Source organism: Mangifera indica, chromosome 1, assembly GCF_011075055.1.
Source record: "Mangifera indica cultivar Alphonso chromosome 1, CATAS_Mindica_2.1, whole genome shotgun sequence".
Taxonomy (NCBI): domain Eukaryota; kingdom Viridiplantae; phylum Streptophyta; class Magnoliopsida; order Sapindales; family Anacardiaceae; genus Mangifera; species Mangifera indica.
Genome location: NC_058137.1, coordinates 2359719 through 2379360, shown reverse-complemented (window position 1 = coordinate 2379360; position 19642 = coordinate 2359719). Strand labels below are relative to the sequence as shown.

General features: G+C 32.6%; 3 protein-coding genes across 3 annotated transcripts; all 3 read right to left on the bottom strand.

Annotated features, from left to right (window-relative positions):
* Positions 1–4676: 4676 nt before the first annotated feature.
* Positions 4677–7474, bottom strand: LOC123194580 (protein SLOW GREEN 1, chloroplastic-like). The gene is made up of 2 exons (XM_044607858.1): positions 6279–7474; positions 4677–5043 (listed from the first exon to the last, which is right to left on the bottom strand). Exon 1 carries the CDS (start codon positions 7376–7378, stop codon positions 6332–6334), a length of 1047 nt encoding a protein of 348 aa, XP_044463793.1. The 5' UTR covers positions 7379–7474; the 3' UTR covers positions 4677–5043; positions 6279–6331.
* Positions 7475–8565: 1091 nt separating this feature from the next.
* Positions 8566–9556, bottom strand: LOC123230073. The gene is made up of 3 exons (XM_044656179.1): positions 9406–9556; positions 9215–9320; positions 8566–9119 (listed from the first exon to the last, which is right to left on the bottom strand). Exons 1-3 carry the CDS (start codon positions 9538–9540, stop codon positions 8959–8961), a joined length of 402 nt encoding a protein of 133 aa, XP_044512114.1. The 5' UTR covers positions 9541–9556; the 3' UTR covers positions 8566–8958.
* A 3506-nt stretch (positions 9557–13062) lies between these two features.
* On the bottom strand, positions 13063–18677 carry LOC123192570 (serine/threonine-protein kinase AFC1-like). The gene is made up of 12 exons (XM_044605165.1): positions 18387–18677; positions 17872–18043; positions 16944–16970; positions 16529–16682; positions 16393–16441; positions 16162–16276; positions 15852–15943; positions 15156–15312; positions 15011–15075; positions 14540–14637; positions 14342–14447; positions 13063–13517 (listed from the first exon to the last, which is right to left on the bottom strand). The coding sequence occupies exons 1-12, from the start codon at positions 18492–18494 to the stop codon at positions 13359–13361; spliced, it is 1302 nt and encodes a 433-aa protein (XP_044461100.1). The 5' UTR covers positions 18495–18677; the 3' UTR covers positions 13063–13358.
* Between the last annotated feature and the right edge of the window lie 965 nt (positions 18678–19642).

Here is a 19642-nt window from a genome sequence, read left to right as displayed (position 1 = left end):
GGCTCGGTCAAAACTGTCAGAACCAGATTTGATCAAAATTTAAGGTATTTTTGAAAATTTTAATTATTTTTGAATAATTTGATTATTTTAAATTAAATTTGATAAATTTTTAAAGGTTTGTAAGAAAAAAAGTTCAAAAATAAAATTAAAAAAAGAAAAAATATGTCATATTTATTGAAATATCTTCTCTACGTAATAACTTGTATAATTATTTTTTTTATTATGAGATTGAGATATTTTTTAAATTTTAATTGTTTCGTTGAAATCAAATAAATAATTATCACTCCTTAGAAAAAATATATTTTAATCACTATAGATGTAAGTATCTTGATTAATTTTATTTCTTATCAATTTTTAAATAAAATTTATTGATTATAATTTAATAATAAGTTAAACCGATAAATTTTTGATCAAATTATGAATTAATGAAATAATAGATTCGATCATCAATTTGAGTTTAAAAACATTTCGTAAAAGCATAATAATCCTTGCAAAACGTAAAAATGTCAAATCTAAACAACCATAATTAATTAATTTGAAGTTTGTGAATGAAGCAAGTTTTAAAGTAAAAGTAATAACATAGGCTATTTGCATGGAAAGTTGGTTGATTAGGGTGAGTGAAATGTCCAAAAAGCCATTTGACTTGTTTTTCTGAGCATGATTAAAGAAATTGGAGAAACGCTAGTTGTCACTTTAGATTTCTGATAGACGACTATGCTCCTAATACTGAGAAAATCACCTTGGCATCCCTGAGATTCGAAGAGTTTTTCTTTAGCCCAGTAAAATAAAGAATAATCAACATAGTCCCTATAACTAGTGTTGTTAAAGATCAAATGGGCCAAAGGACTATTTCTTACCCAAATTTTAGTCCAATGTTAAAAACACACCCATACCATTTCAAAAACTCAAATAGCCACTTATGAATTAACTTTTACTATAATTTTTTATTAGAAACAAGAGTAAAATTATCATTTTATCACTAAACCTTAAAAATTTATGTTATTTCCCTCTTTAGTTTAGAAAATTTATTTTCTTCCTCTATAATTAAACTTTAAAAAATTTACTTTTCTCCCAATTTCTAGGGTTTTATCTTTGATGATTCTAGGAAATCTGGTCATCGAATCATCATCTGTCAGATTATCAAATCTAGACAATAAAACATGGTCTAGATTTATATGACTTGACTAGACGAAGGACGATACTTCTAAATCTGAACAATATTTTGTTGTGTCTTTTAAATCTGAACGATGTTTTATCATCTAAATTTGATGATTTGATAGATGGATTCCTTAGAGTCATTAGAGATGAAACCTTAGAAATAGAGAAGAGGAAAGTAAATTTTTTAAAGTTTAATTATAGAAAGAAATTATGAGTTTTTAAAACTAAAAATAAAAAAAATATAAATCTTTAGGATTTAATGGTAAAATGATAATGTTATTATTATTTCTAATTAAAAATTTTAATAAAATTAATTCATAGATAAGTGTTTAAATTCATAAAATACAGCAAATATGTTTTTAAGAGTGCACAAGAACTTGGGTGGGACATAGCTTGGCCAATTAAATATTTGATGTGTACTGTACAACTGAACCATTTGGGTTTCCAATTCCATATGTCGTACGGTGTCTTGCGCCTTTATTTCAGTGTACAAAGAAGAAAGAAACCCTGTCATGATAACCACCAGTCGACCCACGACATTATTATTACCGTCGACAATAAAGCATGATGGGGGAGGATTCTTTTCTCTGTGTTTCTTTCCTATGGCATCCGAAGAGCCTTCTGAGAGAGCTATGCAATACATCCAGGATTTAACAAAGTGATTTGCTTAATGGTTTTGCTTAGTTCTTCTATTTACAAAAGTAAGCAAAAGGGAAAAGTGAAATTGTGAAGACCAAAGAATAATGTAGGACCAAATCCCATAATCATGGCTTTTTCAATGATTACCATTCCCATATAATCTTCTGATATAAGTGGTGTTAATTAATCAACCCCATGTTAATGATTTAATTATCTCTATGCACATTAAGATTAGAATTATGTCAACTCTTAAACCACTGGTTAGCTTGGCTTTGGAGAGAGAATTTCTAGTAGAAGATAGAAGATTTCATTTCTATCTTCTTCTTATTATTGGAAGGAGGCCTTGATATGATCTGAATCAACTCGATCTTGAAAGTCGATTAAGTTTGATTTAGGTCAACTCAAATTCCTTTGATTAAAATTTGAATCAAACTTAAATCGAAAGATTTGACTCATTTTTTAATATGAATTGAACTCGAACCGAAAGGTGTTCAGTTCGAATTTAACTAGAATTTGTTACTCGAATCAGTAATTCGAATTTGTGACTCTATGCTACTCTAATTCATTGTTCGAATAAGCTCAAATTCAGTAGTTCGAATTAACAATTGAAAACACGACTCGAATCTGTGGCTTAAATCAGAAATTTTGAATATTATTTAGGTAAAATGACTTTATTTTTTAATGAACCATGAATCTAAGTGGTCAATTCGAACTGAATTGAGCTACAAAATTGAGTCAAACTCGAATCGAGCCAGACTGAGTCATTTTTTAGCTGAGCCAAACTCGAATCGAATCTAATTTTAACCTGATAAACTCTAACTGAATTCGAACTGAATTATTTTATCTAAATTGAACTCGAGTCAAAGGTGTTCAGGCTCAGCCTTACCCAAATCCACCCTTAATTGGAAGTCTTGACTACATTTTCTCACTCTAGAATATTTTTCAATTTCCCAAACTTTGAAGTCAATGTAAACTATCAATGGATGTAATTTGTTAGTTTCTCAAACAAAAGGGTGAAAATGTAATTCAACTTTATAGGAAAATGAGAGAGAGAGATTCAAAGAATAATAAAAGTATGTACATCAAATTTTAAATATCAAATTAAATATTTAGATAATATACTATTTTAAATTAAAAATTATATAATATTAAATTAAATGATAACATATCACTAAAACTCTTTATTATACATTAAAAATTAAATATGCATGACATAATAGGTTCTTTTCGGGCTTGCTCGGAAATATTTAAAATGGGCAATTATCACTTTTGAATTATAAAACTATTCGATCACTACAGTAGAGTAGAGTTTCAGGTCCACATAACTGGAGCTTGACTTGACATGGCACTTGTCCTGATAAATGAACAAACGGCAAATTGGAAGACAGAAAAGACATGCTTTGGTACATAATTATTAGTGATTACCCATTGTTTCGTAATTAACAAGCTTAAGATGATTTGCTTAGAAGAAAAAAGAAAGCAGTCTAATTAGTAGGGTTGGTGGGGACATAAACACGAAACCCAAATGGTCTAAGAATCTCCGTCAAGAGCGGGCATGACTTGACGCAAATCAGCACCAGAACCCAAAGAAAAAAGAATCAATCACTGCACCGCAAAAAATGAAGAAATCGTGAAGGACCAGCTAATCCGGGCTTTGCTCTCTTTCTAGGAGACATAACTGGCTTCTCTGACTCATCTCCGTTTGTTTTGACCGCTGGCATCTGCAAAAGATTGTCGACCGTTCCATCCTTCAATAGTTGAGCAACTTTGATGTTTTTACTGTGAAAGTGCAAGAGGGGTTTAAAACCAAATTGGGGTTTACCAAGATGAACCGGAAAAATATGATCACCTGACAGAAATCTTGTTCAGTTCCGTGCCTCAGTCGGTACAATGAAATGGGAAACAATCAGAGTACTGGGAGTTGACCAAGAGACAATGAAAAAGTTCATTGCATAAAAAGGTATAAATTATAGCCAAAATCTAACTTATTTGATGTTATCAATTCTCTGGTTCGGTGAGGATCCTCCTTACCCAAAAGAAACTCATGAATTCCGTCATAATCTGAATTATAATGCTTAAAATGTTTGGCAAATTGGAAACTTGAATATCCCAGTAAAAGTCCAAGGAAAACGAATAAGATGCCTAAGATTAACCAGTTGCGGCTGAGTTGATGATTATATCTATGACTTGGTGAAATTAGGAGTTAAACCAAAGTACAGATTTAAAAAAAAAAAAAAACCCTGAAAACATGCCCAAGTTGAATTTTCTAGCTAGAACAACAGGGGATAAAGGCAATCTGTTACCAATAACTTTATCACTGTATTCATTCATCAGCATCAATTGGATGAATATCTTCACATGATAAACACCAAAATCATCATATGATTAAGAACCTTTACTTCCTATGACAATACTTAAATCCAAAAGAATAAAAGAATTTAAAGTAACAACCTTTAGGGTGCGTTTGGTTAAAGGTTTTTAAGATTACCTTGATAACATATCTTTTATTCTCTTATTTGGTTTGTCAGTAATAAAAGATTACAGTAATCTTCTATTACCAATGCTGACATGACAAGTAATATAGGTGGTAATCTGATTACCACCTTTATTTTAAGTATTTAAAGATTACTGGGGTAACCTTGAGTTTATTATAGAAAAATTATTATTTATTAATTTTTTAAGATAAAAATAAATTTATTTTTAATTAATATGACAAATAATATAAAAAATATTTAAAAATAATTATATTTAAGGGCATTTAAGTAAAATATTTTACTAGTAATCTTTTATTACTTTTAACCAAACACAATAATTATTTATACCTATCAAATTTTATCAAACATAGTAATCATTTATACCCAGTAATCTTCTAAGTAATATATCTTCAAAGTAATCTTTCTATTTTAGTAATCAAACATTACACAAACCAAACGCCTCCTTAAGGTAGATTACAATGCGAAGTAATACTAATCAGCTTCATCAAAGAAATTAAGTATGCGTGAGATGAGATCACCAGGCCCAAGACAAAAGTGTAGCCCATTGAAACTTTCACCTGGAAGAAGTGAAGTGATTCTTCTTTAGTATGTAAGTATTAAATATATGGCATGAAATTACCTGGAAACTTTGGATTAAACAAGCCATCAAAACAACTTGCTGATTATTAGCAAGTTTGTCCACTTCAATAAAGCCAGCCCAGCCCGCACAGTGGCCTCCAGAACAGAAGCTGCTGAGAAACCCTGAAACTACCTGTAAAACATGGAATTGAACAAAGTATCAATACAGCAGGCCAATGCAGCTCAACAAGATATAATGGCTAAATCTATTGGTTAATCCCCCTAGAAGCTGCTGTGGAAAAAGTTCCTCTAACAATCCCAAACACACATTCTAGAAATTCCTGATGTTACAATTATCACCTTTAACTTTGTGAGAATGTACATACAAGAAAGTTAAGAAACCATGCTTAAGAGCACACAACTATCAATATGCTGAAAGTCCAGCCAGACCAACATATCCAGCATACAATTGAAAAGGCAATTAGAGACAACTGATTCTAGTGCAGTCCAAAGTTTGTTCAGCATAAGTTTCGAAATTGGTACCACAGTGTGAGAGTAAAAGAATACAGCAACAAGGTCAACAAAATCAAAATTAGGGCTCTATCCTTAAGAGGACTTGGATTGTGGTCACATACTACTAACCAAGTAAAGTATGAAGATTTTCTTTGTTAAATTCAACTTAAGGAATGCCTCTATATAGAATAATTAGGATTGTATAAACAATTCACCAATGCAAGTAAAGATCTTGTACAACAAATAAGCAACATGGAATTCAGGCGGTGGCTCAAGGTTACTGGTTTAATGGTTGGCAAGCAAAAATAACTATAAAATATTGCTGAAAACCCAACAATACATTATCAATGAAATCTAATAACAACACACAACAGAACTGTAAGATCAATAATGAAAATGCGATGCAAAATTTGTTGTCTTAGAGGTTTAAAATTTCGAAGCTAAGCTGCATGGCATACAGACATTTGCTCCATATCACAACCAAACATCACATAAACAGATGCTCTCACAACTAGCAAGTCCATATAAAAACAATGAGCAAACTGTAGCCTTTATGCTGCATATAATGACTAAGCGAGTGTTACAAAATGTTCACCATCTCTAACAATTGTGACAAAAGCCTTCCAAATTGCAACCATTCTTAATCTTGAGATACATAGTATAAAAGCTGTATGCAGATGAGCTCTAGTGAAATATTATTACATTAAACTTGGAAACATACACAGCTGACAATGGAACAACAGAAAACACTATCAATTTAACTGTTTCTACATAGAAAAAAGGACTATAAATATTTATCTTCCCTAATATCTCCACGGAGCTCAAATGTGCACATTTGCACTAATTTCCTACAACCTCAATTAAACAAGCACTTAATGTACCCAAAAAAACAAAACAGAAAAGAACGATCCTCACTAATAAATCCATAGTCTTCATTTCACATGATGAAGAAGAACCAGCCACTTCTCTCAACTCCTCGACGCCATACCCTCTCTTTCTACCTTCTCCCCAAAAAGCTTTGCTGCAACCATGTTATCAGAAAAATATTCTCTATAAGGGTGATTCTTCGGAATAAGCCTTCGGAACTTCTTGAACTGTTTCTCAGCCTCATCGTTCTTCTTCAACAAAGTGTATATAATCCCTTGACACAAGTAGGGCCTGAAATCCCTCGGCTCTTCCTTCACAAGCTCCTCATAAACCTTCAAGGCCTCTGAATGCTTACCCTCCATAACTCGAATTTGCGCAATCAGTAACTTAAAATCCCTTAAATCAGACTTCTTGTTCTCCTTCTTGCACCTCTGCATTGCAGTCTCAATTCTTTTCTCCAAGTCCTTAAATTTATAGCCAGCATTATCATAAGCCATTACGAGCCCATGAAACGCCTCAACTCGAATTGGGTCTTTTTGTAATATTTCCTCAAACCCTCTAGCTGCAGCCTCGAAATCCCCAGAATAACTCAGAACTTGGCTTTTTAATAACGGCAATTCAAATTCATCCGGTTCGAGCTCGATCAAACGGTCAATAACTTCAATTGCCTCCGGTAGCTTACGCAATTTCAATCTAATCTCCATAAGCGAGCGAAGAGCTTCGACATCGTCAGGGTGTTTACTCAAGTGCTCCTGAATATTTCTCTCTGTTTCAGCAAACGAAAAATCTTGCGTCTTTTCCGATGACTCGGCAGTGGACCCCACAGTGGGGGCCTCGATTGGGGAAGCGATTGCGGGTTTAATGTGGTGGAGGCGCGTGAAAAGTAATGCTGCGGCCGCGGCGATAGTGATGGAAACCGTTTTGACGAGAGAAGAGGAGAGCGGATTTAGGGATTGGAAGAGGGAAGGATTAGGGTTTTGATGGGCGGACGATGAGGCTCTGATGGGGGATAATTTGAAGGGTGAGGTGGTGGTGGTGGTTGTTCTTAAGGAAAGGGAGGAAATGGGTTTAGAGAATGACGGACGGTGGTGATTGAGAGAAAGAGAAAGGGGCTGGTGAACACTGTGTACTTTAGCAAGGGATTCCATTGAGGCTACAAAAGAAGGAGAAGAGGGCTAAAACCCTGACGATGCAACAGCAAGGGCAAGGAAAGTTTCAAAACCCTCCGGTAATGACAATATCTGAACCTCAAGTCCTCCATTCTCACTTGTTATTAAACGGTATCGTTTAATACTTTGCACAAGCGGGCTGGCTCTATGATTTGTGGTTGGGCTTGAGTTCTAATGTGAGAGTTAGGCCCAAAAAATAAGCATTTACTATATTCTTTCTCGACAAAATATTATTTATGAAAAAAAAAATCAATTAAATTAATGATTTTAATAGATAATTTTTATAAAGAATTTCATTTGATCAATTTATTTTTTTAATAATTAATGATACTTAGCGATGATTGTCCCCAGCGTGATAAAGAAAATACATAGCAACTTTTTTTGGCAATAAAACCAAAGATAAGATAACCATATTAATGTTTCATCAAGATTTTCTTTTTTAAAATTTTAAATAACTCTTCAGTTATAAATATATAAAATTATTAAAAAAAAGAGAAAAAAAATATAAATTAGATGCGGAGGCTCTTATAAATCCAATATTTCAGTTCAAAATCAAATTATTCTTCAAGACATCTTTTTTGAAACTTCTGTTCACATTTTTTCGGAATATTACCATGTTAAAAAAACTACTTTGTGTCTGCTATTCGCTACATTTATTTTATTTCACCTAGTAAACATTATAATTAATTATTTTATTTTTATTATCGTTATTATAATTTATTTTAGGTAAGACTCAAAATTATGTATATCGATTGATAATAAGATATTTCATCAACACTGTTGATAGCAAAAAAAAAAAATTGATAATAATTAAGACAATGCATCATCATATAATTTGGTGATTTTGAATATTATTAATGTAACTTGCCATTATATTTAAATAAATAAAGCCTAATGTACCTGCCTTCCACACTCTTTTATTATATGTTCCCCCACCCTCTTTTTCTCTTGCTAGACAAAGCCCACGAAAATTCAGAAAGAACTTGCTTTTGAAATAAAGTTGCGTTATGTTTCGTCAAAATCAAAGATCTAAAAACGTTTAGCTTTCATAATTCAAATTGACATTTTAAAGATTGATTTATGATGGCTTAGAATTCTTAGTTAAGATGCATAAAACCTAAGTAAGCCAAAAGGGTTGGGATGTTGACAATTGAAACCTTTGAAACTGGTCCCCAAATCCCACCTTCACACTTCATTTACTACACCGAAACTTTAACACTAGAAAGAAAATAAGAGAAGCAACAACTAAAACCACTATCGAAGAAAACAACATTGAGGTAGGGCAAGGCATCGATGGAGCTTGCGTGATTCGTGAAACCAGATTATTACAATAGACTATAATATTATAAGTAGACAGGCAGAGAATGGAATCAAGAGGGAGGTACCACGTTTCAGCAACGTGCCATCACTTAATGCGGCAATCTTTCCACATGCCATCACGCATCCCAATCACCGTTTGGATTCTTCGTACCTAATACTATTCACCCACTCACCCAACCTTCCACTTATACGGCGCCGTTCGCTTCTTCTGTACACTGTTCTTATCTCTTGCCATAGAACTAGCTGTTATCGGCTTTGGTATCTTGCTGAGTAGTAGAATTTGAAAGCATATTTCGAATCTTTTCTTTTCTCTCCGTTTCTGTAACCCATTGTCTCTCAGCTCTGGTTCTCGAGTAAGCTTCAAAGAACTCCTTATTTTCCTTCTCCAGTTCTTTCCACACTGAAAATAAAAAACACACGTGTATATATATACACACGAGTAAGCATGCTTTAGTGGGTGGCTGGCTATTTTTGACATGAATAAAGCAAAATTACCTGTGGCAGTTATCACTGTTTTGATATTTGCATGCTTGGAGAGAGCTTCCATGCACTCCTCTTTGCTCATGTTGAAAAGAATACACTCTTCTATCAGATGGTGCACCTGCATATCGATCATCACCGTGATCAGAAATTAAAAAATCCATATCCAAAATAATATGAAAAAGAAACATCGATCACCAACTTACCATGCGAATATATGAAGCAGAAGAGTCTGCCATGGTGTTTAATAGAAAAAGGGGTGAGGAAGAAAAAGAAGCTGGATTAAAGAGAAAACGGAAATGGAAAACTGTAGAGGAAAAGACTAGGAAAGCGAGTTGCATATATAAAAATAATGACTCTGCTTTGAAGAATTGAAATAGGTTAAAATTATTGACCCAATTATTTATTTATTTAATAATTTAACGAATTAATTAAAAAAGTTAATAAATTTAATTCTATGAATAGGATCTGCATGGTGACATAAGGTCAAGGTGCCCACGTGGGAGAAAGTTTACGATTGGTGGAGAGGAGATTAGAGGAGATTTTATAGGCAGCCTGTTATTTGTCTCTTACGTGGCAATTATGTCACTCTCACACGTGACATGGGGTCCACTCGCCGTCCACCTACGAGCCGCCCGCTGTGCGGCTATACGGTACGGGGCCCATATTTAATCCAAAATCCGACCATTCCAAACTGCCGTAGACTCTTAAAACGCCATCGTTTAACCCAATAAAAGTTTTACACGTTCCTAAAACACAATGAAAACTCTATTAATTTTTCCAGTATCGTCTTCTCATCTTAATTGCCATGCAGCTCATCGCCATCGCCATCGCCATCGCCATTGCCATTGCCATTTTTTCTCTCAGCCATCCGCCGTCGTCGGAGACGGAGAGAAGAGAAGTACTACAATCAACTGTCATTTCATCTACTCTGATTTATAATATCTCTCCTCGACTTTCAAACCTGTATAAACATTTTCGGCTTCTATGGACAGGTCTCCGTAAATCAGCGTAGAAAGTTTGTGTTCCCACCACTGGATTTGGCAATACTGACCACTATTTATAAACAAATATATATTTTGGTGATGGTTGAAGATTAAGTTTTCTTCCTCAGAATGATGATCATCATTCTTTTCTTTTCTTAAAAGTCGGGTAAACAATAATAAAAAGATAGTATATTATTATATCAACTTCATAATGTTGTAGAAGTTATATATATAAAATTTCCATACTTAATAATTATTAATTTTTTATAATTAAATAATTTTAAATTAAAAATAAAATAATATCTGATTATATAATAATATATTATTATTTATATATAAAATTATATTTATTATTTATATATAATTTTATTGTTTATAATTGGTTGATGGGTTATTTTTCATCACTTATCATGAACCTTTTTTATAAATTTGAATAATGTAATATTGTATTTATAAATTTTATCTACACACTAATAATTAATTAATTTTGTATAAATAATATATTAATATGTTTTGAATAATATTTTGTCATTGGAGTTGGTTGTTGTTATAAATATGATTTTTTTTTTTAAACCAAACTCATGTAACAATACCCAATAAATAAAGAGAGAATATGCTAACTCTCTTTATTTGAGGTTACGACTTTTTAGATTACCCTATATCTTTATCCTATATTTTACATTCATCTCTTATTCTTTATCACGTGTCTATGTAGAAATTTGTAGAAAACTTACTGATTTTCTAAAGTAGTTCTTATCTAATTGAAATTCATCTGTTTGGAATATTTTCTCAAAAGTGGTGTTTGGTTAAGAGACAGAAAAATTACTTTAGTAATTTATTATTTATTAATTATATTGATTTGTTTGATTTATCAATTAATGATATTATAGTCATTTTAAGGATGATTTGATTATTATCGCATTCATTTTAAATATTAAAATATTATTAAGATAATATTGATTTTGTTATTATTTTTTATAATTTTTTAAGATAAAAATAATTATATTTTCAAATTAATATAATAAGTAATGTAAAAAATATTTTAGAATAATTATATTTAAGGGTATTTATATAAAATAATATTTTTATATTATTTTATTATATTTAAATAAATACAATAATTATTTATATTTATCAATTTTTATCAAATATAATTATAATTTATACTCAATAATTTTTTAAGTACTTTATCTTTATGATAATTTGTCATTTTTCATAATAAAAAATTACTCAAACTAAATGTATGATAAAAAATAAAGAGATATATCCGAAGATAGGAGAGTCGTCACTCAAACAAACACTAAAATTGACACTTTCCCCAAAGCTAAATAAACATTAAGAGTGTGTCTGGTTAAGGGCATTAAAAATTACTCTGGTAATTTATTTTTTATTATTTATATTACTTCGTTTAATTTATAAGTAATAAAAGATTGTGATAATGTTTTATTATCAATGGTGATGTGACAAGTAATATAAGAGATAATCTGATTACTACCTCCTAGGGTTGGATTCGAGCCGAGTCGAGCTCGACTTGATTTTTTATGGCCGGCTCGAGCTTGACTCGAGCCGAACTCAGCTCGGCTCGTTTACGGCTCGATTCGGCTCGTTTTTCATATCAAAACGACACCGTTTTGTATATATATATAGATCAAAACGACGTCATTTTGTACAAAAAATTTAAAAAAAAAAATTACCGAGTCAGCTCGAGCTCGATTAAGCCGAGCAGAGTCCGGCTCGTTTCGGACTCGAACCGACCCGAGTTGAGCTTGAATCCGAACTGGCTCGGTTTGAATCCAGCCCTACTACCTCCACTTTAAGAATTAAAAAATTACCCCAAGGTAATATTCATTTTTATTATAACTATATCCTTATTTATTAATTTGTTATGACTAAAATAATCTCATTTTCAATTAATATAATAAATAACATAAAAAATATTTTAAAATAATTATACTAAAAAATATTTAAGTAAAATAATATATTAATATTCTTTTATTATTTATCACCAAGTATAATAATTATTTATATCTGTTAAGTTTATCAAATTTTATTAAATATAGTAATAATTTATACCTCATAATCCTCAAAATAATATATCTTTAAATTAATCCTATAATTTTAATAATAAAATATTTTCTAAATCGAACACCCCTCAATTCTCGAATGATAGATTAAATTAAACTAACTACATTAAAAACCACAAAGCCTTTATTTGTCTTTATGGTTCTCTCTCATATAATAGATACATAATTATTTAACTAATACTAAGCGTCCTTTTTGTAATTTATCTTTCACACAACTCAAAATGTCAAAATTGTGAACGTAATAATCATCAACTGTGAATGAATAATGGCATTGAAAAACTTTCACAAAAATTGAATTTTTAATTAGGTAAAAGTCTTACAACGTCATCAACTTTAATAATTATAATGCAGCTTAAAATATTATTTCCATTAGTGAAATTACAGCTAGACTTGATAATGACGGGCCTCCCTGTTGCTTCACATTCATATTATTATCGAAGAAGACCATTTTACCTAAGCCCATTGGTATTGTTCTATCACAAATTGGAGGTTATAATTTTTGCATAGACGAATTTGGGTCTTCACCAAAGTTGGAGAACATTTTATTATAAAGTAAGAAAGAACATGTAAAGAACCAATATCAACCTATCGTTTAATGACATTTCTAAAATCAACGCCACTTCAAAGATTTACCTTTCCTCTCCATACAGTCATATAATGATATCCCAGCAACCTTTTTTATTGACCTTTTCCAGCCACGCCCGACTGCTGGAGACTTAAATGATTGCCCTAAGAATTGAAACTGAAAGGAAACGAGAAGGGAAAGGCAAGAAAGAAAGAATTGCAAGGCGAGTGACTGGAACATGAGGGAGAAATCTGGTATGAGATCTCGTTGTAACATTTACTTTCTTCAACAATATCATGAAATCAAACAAAAACTCATAGGTGGATACAGCTTAAAATCGGAAGACACTCGAAAGGACATGAATGGAAAAAGAGAGATATTTTACTATACAATGATAATTGTACAAAGCAAATGACTCAAAAGATTAGCATTCAGCACATGCATGCCTGCACATTAATTCTGTCTTTCCCTTAGTTACTAACATTGCCCAAGATCACTATCAAACAATGGGCAAGGCTAAGCAACTACAAGGGGTAGCCATACCTTCTCACATCTCTAGTGAAGAAGGGATGTCTTAGAGCTTCTCTTGCTTTGAGCCGCTCTGCAGGGTCATATCGCAGGAGCCCTTGCAAAAGATCTATAAAATCACCAGCTGAGTGATCCACATGCTGCATTATTAGATTCTGGGAGCAAAAAGAAAATCAGTCATAATTAAATATTTGCTTACAAATGGAAAAATATGTTTCACATTTTCTTAAAGGCTGGGATCATAATAGGGTTGTGGAAAAAACATTCAAAAAAAAATTTCATAAAGACATCATTAAAAGAAATAACCAAATGAAACCCGCCATTGCTGAAAAGAAGTTTAACAACTCTTTTATGACTCTAGACAATAAAAAACTTTATAAACTGTTTTCCAAAGTGATAGACAAGATCTGGAAGTGCTATTAACAGCCGACAAAGAAAATGCTTGATAAATCTACATGTGCAGGTATCAAACTGATTACAGCTAGAGCATTTCCAAATCTTTCCATCAACAACAAAAAATTAAAATAACCACAACACCAGAGTTAAACATGCCAATGCTCATCCTCGCATCAAACAATAAAATATTTTGAAAACTAACAATTTTGACAAAATAAATTATTATAGAGAATAAAAATGGAAAATACACCAAAGAGCTAGCAAATAACAATCAAGGTCAGCAGTTATCAAAAAATAAAATATAGATAACAATGTAACATGTTTACTTCAAACAACAAAAACAAGGGGAAACTCCCAGTTATGTTATACGCACTCAACCACTCACAAGCCTTTGAGAAGAAAGACATCAAAGAAACGAAAAGCAACTATCTGGTGCAATAAAAACTCCATAACCAATTTCAAAGATGCAAAGCTATCACAAACAAACACCAAACGTGGCATAAACTCATAGTATACACCAACAATGCCGCATGGGATATAATTTCAATAAGAATATTGAAGAATGAAAACAATGAATACTTACTGGAAGGCGAGGTAATTTCCAAACTGCTCTCATGCTTTCTCTTGAAGTTGCACTGTTAGGCCAATCCAATCGTGCACCTCTTCTGAAATATTTCTCAGCACGGCAGCTACAACAAGACCATGCTCAAACTAAGGTTTTCAACCACATTAATAAACAGAAGAGTATCAGGAACAATTAAGACAAAGCAATGGTTCTTACTCAGCTCTGACGGCCATATGTTGGGGTAGAGGCCCTAAAACCCTCTCCATCATGGCAAGATGCTCCAAATTCTCATGTGTTTGGAAAAGAGCCTCACCCTGCTCACAAAAACATTGCAGAAGAAAATAAGCCAAACATCAGATTCCCTAGTTCATTAATCATAATAAATGGTGGTTGTAGTGATTGCTATTGACAATGAGAGAACTATATGATATGTTTTCAATGGAGGGCTAGCAAAACCCAAGCAATGTAAGAGTTGGACCAAGAGTTAAACCAAATGGGGGTTGTCAACATAGATGATAAAACAACTTGGCTCTAATTCCAAGTCAGACAAGGCAGATCGAGATTGAAGACTATTTGGTGAAAAGCCTGTTCATTAACTAATGTGGGATACACAAACACCAAAGTGAAGATAAATCAACTATTAACCAAAATGTGAGAGCAAGAACACGTTGATAAGTAGTTACTTACAGAGCAAAGTTCAACAAGGATGCAACCCACACTCCACAAATCACAAGGATAATTCCATCCAATACCTACATCAAATGTCTCAAAATGTGATAAGATGAAAGAAATAAAACATCAACTATAATGCGCTAATGGAAGCAATCATTACCCAAAATAACCTCTGGTGCACGATAATGTCTTGTTGACACAACATAGCTGTGATCCTGATGTTCAAATGTTGTGCTTCCAAAATCAATAAGCTTAATGGCACTTGATTTAGGCAGATTCTTGAAATAGGAACCATCCTTAGTGGACCGTGCTAGAAACTATGACACATATGAAAGAAAATCAAAAGATGTCAACTACTAGAATCTTAAGCTTTGATGTTATCAGACTTGAAAGCATGAAGTCAATCATGCTTGAGATAAGATCCAATATACGAAATACTGCCAAAATCTCACTAAGTTCCCTTTTCAACTTAACATGACACCTATGTGGCCGCTTCAAAACCACAGGGAGGGTTTCACACTAACAATTAATCAAATAAATATTGCATCTTAGTCAACTTTCTCTTTCACTTCAACGCAAACATTTTCATTGATTGATTAAATGCAATAGTTCTTGGTCCCTAGCTATTAACCAGCCTTTTATCAGAATCCACTTCCTCTTTCCTATCATAGTACCAAAAGAAGCAAAATGGAAAAAATCTGATATAAACAAAGCCCAGAACTTATAAATTTAACCCAAAGGGGCCCCAGTAGATATCAAATTTGGTTCATATTAACTTCCCCTCATCTGTATCTATGTAAAGCCATCAAAGAAATATGCTGGAAATTAAGAACATGCCTTGGAAGAAACAGCTTACCCTATAATCTGGTACTTTGACATATTCAGGAGATACAAGAAGTATGTTTTCTGGCTTCAAGTCAGTGTGTATAAGGCGTAAATCATGCATAACTGCAAGCATATACAAAGGGAATGAATGAATGAATAAGAAGCACAAGGTATAGACATGTTCAAGAATCAATTGACACTTCTCTAAAAATAAATTAATTTAGGTTTAAAAACTTGGAATTTGATTCCACTATTAACATCTGAATCTCAGTTTCATATTAAGTGTATCAGCATCAAGTAGGTAAGATATAGATAAAAATGGGCAAGAATTGTCCACACACATGCTACAGACTCCAATAGTTGTCTGCCAAACTCCCGAACAAGGTCAATGGGAAATGAACAGTAGTTGTTTTTGCGGAGAAAATCATATAAGCTTGGTCCAAGCTTCTCAAAAACCTGTTGAAACCATTTAAATTCATCCGCAGGTTTCTTAACTCACAGAATATTCAGGGAGAAAGAACATGCATTGCCCCTTCAAATTAACCAAATCACAAATACTAATAAATACTTACAATACAAATATGATTACGATAGTCAAACCAATTCCGTATTTGCACACAACTGCAAAGAATAAAACCGCTTACACAATAATGACCTCAAACTTTCACAAAAAAATGAGGTTAGAGAATTAAAGGACAACATTCTTACCGAGTACCACCAACATCATGCCTGGCAAGCCTCTGTAGAACATCAATTTCAATCATGGCAGCTTCACGGTACTTATTTATGGAGCGAACAATTTTGATTGCCACAACTTCTTTCTTTTCATTGTCAAAACATTCCAAGACTTGCCCGAATGTCCCTGAAAATGTGCCATCAGAGTGATTTCAATAACAAAAAATCCCAAACTATTACGTATACTTAGTCTCACGTGAACAACATGCAACAAAAGAATCAGATGAACGAATAATAAAGAGAAAAAAAATCAATGCAAGGAAAACTCTGCTCCTTTTAAAAATGAATAAATAAATAAAGATAAGAGAGACATTTGAAAGATACATACAATGAAAGAATATAAAGACAACAAAGGAAAAAATCCTGAAATAACTAGGAAAACACTAACCTTCACCCATTTTGCTGAGAATCCTATCTGTAAGAATGGGGAAAAGAAGATTATCAGTGAACAAATCATGAGTTGCAACAGGGGGGCAGATAGAGGATCAAATGTCATCCCATCTATAAATGGAGCACAACGAATAGTTTAGATGTAACACGGAAATACTTTCTCACGCTAGAGAGGAAAATACGCATTGAATGATGCATAAATCATACGTCCCAAGTGGAAGATTCCATATCAAAAATTCAAAGCATATGCAATCTATTTAATATTGCATTGTCAATTTGTCATCTAGTTCCATTAAAATTCAAAGCATATGCAATCTACTTAATATTGCATAGTCGATTTGTCGTCTAGTTCCATTAAAATTCAAAGCGTATGCAATCTACTTAATATTGCATTATCGATTTGTCGTTGTGTTCCATTAAAAATCAAAGCATCTGCAATCTACTTAAAATTGCATTGTCGATTTGTCGCCTAGTTCCATTAAAATTCAAAGCATATGCAACATTCTAAAGATTACATTGTCGATTTGTCGCCTAGTTCCATTAAAATTCAAAGCATATGCAACATTCTAAAGATTACATCGTTGATTTGTTGCCTAGTTCCATTAAAATTTAAAGCATATGCAATATTCTTAAGATTACATTGTCAATTTGTCGTTCGGTTCCATTGTCGATTTGTTGCCTAGTTCCATTAAAATTTAAAGCATATGCAATATTCTTAAGATTACATTGTAAATTTGTCGTTCAGTTCCATTAAAGAGGAGTTAACTCCCACAATTATGGGAATATACTTACAGAGATAAATTTTCCCTTAAGGCAAAAGCATTAAAATTCAAAGCATATGCAATATTTTATAGAGTACATTGTCAATTTTTCGGCTAGTTCCATTAAAGAGGAGATAAATCCCACAATTATGGGAATATACTTACAGCGAGGAGATAAATTTTCCCCTATGGCAAATACATAATGGCCATCTTTGTCATCAGGTCTCCATGGAGGTGAACCATTCCGGGGAATTCCATCATAAAACAAAGATGAGCACACATAATTGGGAACTGCTCCATTACCAAACTCCTGCCCACAATATAAAACCGGAAGAACCTGCGCAGGAACGACCAAAAAAAAAAATTATGTCAAAATAAACCATATAAAATTCTGCTCCGACAACTAGAGTTCCATATATTTGATATTTTATCCAAATTTTTATTAACGATAAACAGATAATTAGCAGCAAGAACCTGTAGTCAGATTTTATTCCCAAAAACTGGTTCTATAAGTATTAAGACATATAACCTTTGTATATGTTATGAACTTGTAATTCAAATCGTTAATTATTAATAAACAGAAAAAAAAAGCACAATTGCACATAAATTAGGCAGTTTCAACAAAGTATGAATATAATAAAATAAAATCATCAAATTAAAAGCTATAGAGAAATTAGTACCTTTGGAGGAGGGAGAGGAGGGGGGACATCCCATGTTAAACGAGGTCGTTTCCTTGGACGCTTGTCCATATTCTTATGTGGAAACTCTATAATCCTTTCTGTTTCCATACCTTTGCAGTTTTAAAATTTCAATTGAATTTAAGAACAAAATGATAGAGCCATAAAATGCAATTATGTTTAGAAGGAAAAAATTGGGAGAGAAATCCACGAAAAGATTTGAGTTTTCGAAACCCTAATTAGATGATGATCTTTGAACTAAAGGGGAGAGAGATCTGCGAACAAGACCTCCTTCGAAATCTAACGGTGATCAGGGGTTGACTTAACTAGAAATGATGGTTAGTTTCTTACCGTGGTTAACAGGTGGGTCCCAGATTAGTGTTTCATGTTGTGGGGACCACTTTTCAGTTTTTTTAGTGACGCGTGTTTATTGAAGGACCCACCTTGGCCCAGATCATTTGATGACCTGAAATTGGGCTAAAAACCCAACTCAATCAAGAACTCGCTTCGCATGATTATTTCATTTGCACACGTGCCAATGCTTTTGAAAAGGACAACTCAAATTTTAATAAGTGCATAATAACTAATAAGGAGTTCAAATACCTGCTGCATTCTGCAGTCTTGCTGGCCTTTGCTCTTAAGCTGCTATATACTGGAGCCGCTGTTGGCACCTGCTGCAAGATAGACGGCTGGATTTTGGAGCTATCTTTCTACCCAGTTTTATGGTTACTGCTGTTTTGCATAATCTGGACACATGTTTCATACTAAAAACCATGCTTTCTTATGCTAGATAACTCTGTTTTTCTTGCTAGAACAGATTGTCTTTGTGTCTCTGATGGAGCTTCTCCAGCCCAAGATCTTTCATATGCATCTTTTCTACTATAGCTGGAGTTGGTTTTATCTCCTGAGCCATCTTGGAATGCGTCTGCCTTTTTTTTAAGATGTTTGTAATCTCTTTGGTTGTTTTAGTGCTTATTGTGTGGTGCTTAAAAGTTTTTTGTTGTTCTTTGTCTCATTGAGGCCTAGTTTCTTGCTTTGCTCTTGAGTTTTTATATTCCTCTGTGTATAGATTTTTGTTAATATCTTATCTCCTATCTTGCAATTGCAAAGATAGTAGGATAAAATACGGTTAGATTATTTTACTTTCCGGCTTTTCCTTTTTTTTTTAAAATACATTTATTTATCAAAAAATAAGGTGTTTAAATAATTATTATTTAATAAAATTATATATATTTATTTTTTTCTTAAATAACATATGT